General features: G+C 28.0%; 1 protein-coding gene across 1 annotated transcript; it reads left to right on the forward strand.

Moving 5' to 3' along the window:
- The first annotated feature begins 879 nt into the window (after positions 1-879).
- Positions 880-3077, forward strand: LOC109787876 (gibberellin 2-beta-dioxygenase 6). The gene is made up of 3 exons (XM_020346464.2): positions 880-1551; positions 1871-2195; positions 2381-3077. The coding sequence occupies exons 1-3, from the start codon at positions 1094-1096 to the stop codon at positions 2600-2602; spliced, it is 1005 nt and encodes a 334-aa protein (XP_020202053.2). The 5' UTR covers positions 880-1093; the 3' UTR covers positions 2603-3077.
- The last annotated feature ends 3519 nt before the right edge of the window (positions 3078-6596 follow it).

The raw sequence follows: 6596 nt of genomic DNA on the forward strand, positions 1-6596 counted from the left end.
CCGGCGCAATATAACTGGCAGAGATGAAATACTCTGTTTTTGTCACGCCCAGCGCAGGTTATATTGAGCCCGGCGCAGAACCTCTTCTCTGCTCCTTAGCTTCTTAGGTTTCCAATCCTAAGAGTCTTCAACTTTCCACTCTTCCTCAATACCTGCACAAAAAATGAGGTGGATTAAGGTATTGTTAGATGGATTTGGGTTAGTTATATCTGCACACAAAATGAACCAAAAAGAGAACAATTATATTGCAATGGTTCAAAGGATGAGTGGAATTTGTTCAATAAGTCTCATCCAAAAAGAGGTAAAATTGAGACTTAACACCTATAAAGTCAGAAATTAAGAAAATCTCATTCAAAATAAACGGTTTGTTATGTTAAAAAAATCAGTTAATGTTTATCTTATGAAATAATTTAAATATTTTATAAGATATATTCAACATTTTCACACCACTTAATAAAAAAATAGTTAAATAAGTTTTTAATCATTTAACATTTTAAGAATTTAATTTGTAGTTGCTCTTAATTTTTTCTTCTTCTAATTTTTTAGTCTTTTATTAATTTTTCATCACATAAATTAGTTATTGAGATTGTAATTTTTTATACTAAATGATAATGTGTTCTAATAAGTTACAGTTGACTTGATTATTAATATTAATATGATTGCTTAGTAGATGTCAAATCATATAATATGTATAATTTTTTTACTCTTTCATAATCACAATGATTAAAGTTATTTTTATAATATTTTTTAATAAAAAATAATTTGACCATGAACTAATAGAAAAATTACACATGTCAAGATTTGTTATCTACTAATTAGTCATGTGCACATCAATAATTTAATTAGTCATGATTTATTAACACACATCTTCGGTTAACAAAAATAAACTTAATTTAAAGAACTAATTTATATAACAAAAAAAAATTAAAAGTTCACAAAAAAAAATTAAGATAATTAAAAATCAAATTTTTTAGACTAAAAATTTATTTAACTTAAAAAAAATACTAGACCTTCAAGCAGATGATCCTATTATATAAATATTCAGTTGTTGTTTGTGAACATGAGTCACCAAATTATACACATAAAGTGAGAGATGAATAACTTGGAGTCCCTCCCTCCCATTCTCCGCCAACTCAGCCATGCGCCACCTAGTCTATCCCCTAATGACGGTGGCGACGGGATCCACGAGGCAGAGGATCTTCTTCCGGTTATAGATCTTGAATGCTTAACCCATTATAAGAATAATATTAAGCTTGATGAGGCATGCAAGCATTGGGGGCTATTTCGTTTGGTTAACCATGGGGTTCCATCAACCTTGTTGACCCAACTTCAAAACCAAGCCCAACAACTCTTCTCTCTTTCCTATGAGTCCAAACAATCCTCATGTAATGCTACCCCTCTAACTTACTTTTCGGGCACCCCTATCCTCACTTCATCTGGGACTGCCCTAACAAGGGCCCCAGAAAATATCAATTTGCTTGAAGGCTTTAATATGCCTTTGGGTCAATTGTCTCAATTTCAATCTCAACTTCTTGTTCTTGAGTCTTTCAGGTAAGCAAGCAAAAAAATCCACTACTTTTTTTTAAGGATATTTCTTGTTGAATCATCACAATTTTATCCTTAAAAAAATATTTTATTTGATAAATTAAGAGAGAAAAATTTATTTTAAAAAAACTCTATCAAACTTTTTTTACTTTTAAGTAATGTCAAACTTTTAAGTGTCTTAAAATAAAAAATAATATCTTGAAATTGGAAGATGTGTATCCTCCAACTTTGTATTGTTTAATATTTTGGTTGTATGATTATTTGTTATTTGTTTGTTAATTTTAAGAAATTAACAAGGTTTTGCATGCATGTAATGGTTGGCAAGACTTTCGCTAATGGAATATGGAGAACATTTAACCAGAATTGGTACAACTTTAGTCGAAGCTTTGATGAAGAACCTTGACCTGAAAATTCAACCATCTAGGTCGTACGTGGCAGAAAGCACTGGGATTGTGCGTGTTTATCGTTATCCAAATTCCTCTAACTCTAATGCTGGTTTAGGTATGGAGGTTCATACAGATAGCTCAGTCTTGTCAATATTAAACCAAGAGAATGAAGTAAGTGGACTTGAGGTGCTAAAAGATGATCAATGGTTGACTGTAAAACCCATCTCCAACACATTAATTGTCAACCTTGGTGACATGATGCAGGTCCAATATATTAAGCCTTAAATATATTTTTATTTCATTCATATACTTATTTTTTATTTTGTCTTTTTAAAATAAGTACATTATACAAACTAAAAACTTATTGAACTTTATATTAATAATTTTTTTATAATCAAGTATAAGTTCTTTATTAATTGGTGCTAATAGCGGATGATGTTTTTGTTTAGGCAATAAGCGATGACAAATACAAAAGCGTGACACACAGAGTGAAGCTAAACAATCACAAAGAAAGGATCTCAATATGCTACTTTGTATTCCCTGATGAAGACCTTGAAATTGAAAGCTCCAAGTACAGATCCTTCACTTATAGTGAGTTTAGAGCACAAGTGCAACAAGACATCAAGAATGTTGGCCACAAAGTTGGGCTTGCAAGGTTTGAGAGAACATAGGATTGTCGTTGTTATTGTTTTTTTTTTCTTTCATTAATTACAATATTTCTCATTGATTACTGGACAATCTCATTAAAAAATTTGAAAAGTATTAAATAGGTGAATATCTCTTTTTAATTCAAGTTTTCTGTGTTCTCAAAAGTAGACATTCTTATTGAATTTATCATAAACATGATTATCAAATAAAAAAAGTATAAGATGGTTTCTCTTCTTTTGTCTCTTAAATAATTCCATATGAGATTTTATTAAAAAAATTTAAAATAAAAAATTTTGATGATGTATTTTATTTGGTTCTTAAATTGTGAAAATGTATTCAATTAATTCTCGGCCAACACAATAGTACATAAATGACATTCAACACAATAATAAAAGATAAATAAGGTGGTTTTTTTTTTACGAAGGAACTACCATTTTGATCTCGGAAAATATATGGTGTTAATAAGTTAATCTATGAAAGAATTAAAATCACAAGTTTTTCTAGAAAATTGTATTTTAGTAATTATTTTTATTCAAACGTCACTATCTATTGGTAACTAACAATGTTAATAAATACACAACATAACTTCAACAATCAACTAATAATGTCATATGATTAACTAACAAAATGTGAAAATGTGCGAGATTTTGAATGTTGTGACAAAATGTGAAAATTGAAAATTTAGATGACAAAATTTGCAAATTCTTAAAAGTTGAGTGACAAAATGTATAATTAAGTTTATATTTTTAATTATCAGATAAGATTTAATGAAAAATACAAATTTGATCCTTGAAAATGTTAGTCGTATAAAGACTTGTTGAGCACCAGAGGGGTTACCACACATAGATATTGGTGAGATATTGTCCGCTTTAGGCTCAAGCCCTCACGACTTTGCTTTTGGACATCACTCAAAAGGCCTCTCATCCGATAGAGACAAGTGTGTATATAAACTCATGTTCATCCTCTTATTTGAGCGATGTGGGACTTTACTTGCATCCCAAAAAGAATTAAAACTACAAACTTGTTCATGAAATTGTATTTCATTAATTAATTTTGTTCAAATGTCACTATTTATTGATATTGGTAACAATGCGAATAGTTTCACAATATGATATCAACCAAAGATGGATACACGTATTGGCTTGTGGGGGCAATTGCCCCCACTAACTTTTCAGGTTTTTTATTAATAATATATATAATATTATATTGTCTTTATTTAAAATCTAAAAACAGAAAAGAAAAAAAAAATTTCAAAATTTAATCTGAATTTGAGTCTTGTTGCAGTTATCTTTGTGTGAGAAAGAAGATTTTAAAAAAATATTTTAATATATTATAAAAATTAACAACAAATTACATGTTTTAGAAGAAAAAAAAAAGTTATTATACATTTAAATTGTAAATCAAGATAAAAAAAATTATAAATTAATAATGTATGTATTTTAAGTAAAAAAAATCATAATTAAGTTGTTATTAACTTCTTTTTGGATATTTTATATCTTTTTTCTATTTTATTTTTACCTTTTCCAATTCTTTTCATATTTTAAGGTTCCCATCTATTTCTAACATATTTTAAAGTGTAGAAGAGTGAAATTGAAAAAAAAAAAAAAAAGTAGACAAACTTCTTCCATCTCTACTCATTCCTGTTTGAATAGCTAAACTATACATTTAAAGTGATATTTGAGATTAGTGTATTTAAAGTTATAATTTTTATATTACTTTATTTGAATTTTTTTTTATTTTTAATGAGAAATTCAGTATTTTAATTTTTATTTACTCATTATATTTTTATGTTTAAAAGAAACACCGTATGTTATGAACATTATATTAGATAACCAACTTGAAAATTATTTCATAAATGTATGTTTTGACAGTGCTTTTTCAAAATTAGAAGGGATTGGTATCTTTCTATGAAGCTTGTGGAGACAAGAAAACATGTTGTATATCCATTGATATATTTGCTTTTAGAGCTAGCTTTGATACTACCCGTGGCAATTGCATCAATTGAAAGAACTTTTTCTACTATGAATATCATCAAGAATTGGATGCAAAATTGTATGGGAGATGAATGATTAAATGATTGTTTAGTTACTTATAGAGAGAGAGGTTTTTGATAGTATTGAAAATGAACAAATCATTCAATGTTTTCAAACTATGAAAATTCATATAGAACAATTATGATATGTATTTGTCTTTATAGAAATTTTATTTTATATTTTGATAAATTTATGTATTTAAATATTATCCTCACTAATTAAAATTTATAGATCCGTCATTAATATCAACAATCAATTAATAATGTTAGATGTAACAAAATATAAAATATGTGAGATTTTGAATGTTGGTGACAAAATGTGAAAAATTAAAATTTAAATCACAAAATTTGTGAATTTATAGTTTTTTCTTATAAATCTTAACCAATAAAATTTAAATTTAAATTTATTAAAAATTAACTTTTAACACACTTATTTTATCTTTCTTATTTTCTTTCTTCTAGAAACATTGATGGAAAATCTTATGTAAATATACCCGTAATAATAACTTATTTTTTTGGGTTGTGTAGGTGAAGCTAGGATGCATCATACACAAATTCTATATTTATATTGATTACGACCTTACGAGTTTAAAAGCTTGAGTTAGAATTTAGGGGATTTAAAATTAAAGCAGTACCCCCCACTGACACTGAAAGCTATGTGCGCAACACGAGCCCATAAAAGAAGCTACCAAGGGTGGGGTCAGGGCTGGGTTCGCATTTATAATGACAGCGCAGCCATGCAGCCCAATAAGCCTTCAAGGCCCATTCTTCAGCTGCACCAAGGTCTCTATTGCTTACTTCAACACTTTAATTTCACTCTTTTTTAATAAATACTCATTAAAATTGAGATATTAAAAATTAAGTTTTTTTATAAATTAGACTTGACTTACACACCCGAAATTTTAAAATAATTTTCCATTTTATTATGACTTAAGGTGTATACTATATAATTAATTTTCTTTTATCTTTTTAAAATGATTATAAAAAACAATTTTCACTTAAGTACGAATTTAATTTAATTTTTAATTTTTAATTGATATTATTTTATTCTCTTATGAGTAATCTTTAAGAAATCATCTAAATTAGCTTATAGTATTACTATTTTTTAAATTAAGCAGTAGTTTATGCTCATTTTTATAATTCAAGAAGAAATGAAAATTTTTGCCCTTCAGCGTGTATCTTTATGAAAAGTAATTATATTTTAGTTGAAACACCTGCAAAAGATAAGATTATATTGCCTAATTTTCTACCAAGAAATTTAGCTCGAAAAGGCATTGAATTTGATTTTTTGTAAATTAAAAAAATATTGTCTACCTTTCTCATAGATACTTATTTTATATTATTATAAAATTCGAATTGAAGAAAGTATTTAAAGAAATAAAAAAATATATATTAATCGAATCAGTTACCCCCATTAAATGTGTTTTAAAATTTTAATTCTTATAAATAAGAATATATTCACATATATTGTTAGGTCCGCACGTGCATTCTTCTCTCTTCCCTTTTTCTGGAGCCATTTTATTTTCTCCTCACTCTATTCTTTTGTTCCAAATTGTTGAGCTCCCTTGTTGTGTTGTTGTTGCTGAAGGTGCTGAGTAGAAGTGAGAGTTGCTAGTTGGAAGTACGTATATTCTTCTTCTTCATCTTTCTCTTCCTCGAGCTTGGACCTAGATTCGTCGTCCTCCGAAATAAAGGAAGCTAGAGACTTTGGTTTTTATTGAATTGGTTGGATTTTGAACAAATTTAGGACTTAAATTTGGTAGGATTTTTGAAAATTTTAGTTTTGGAGGATGGATTGGAGTTGCTTGCATGCGTGTACTGAGTTTTGAGGTTCTTGTTGCATGTGTGGTGAATTGATGATCTTGGGGAAAATGTATGGTTGCATGTTGTTTCTGTGACTTGAATTGAGTTGTTCTTGGTGCATGGGTGTTATTTATTCCATTGCATGTTAACTTTTTCTGAGTTTCAGGTGTGAAGGTCCAAAA

The sequence above is a fragment of the Cajanus cajan genome, chromosome 9, assembly GCF_000230855.2.
Source record: "Cajanus cajan strain Asha chromosome 9, NIPB_CcT2T_4, whole genome shotgun sequence".
NCBI lineage: Eukaryota > Viridiplantae > Streptophyta > Magnoliopsida > Fabales > Fabaceae > Cajanus > Cajanus cajan.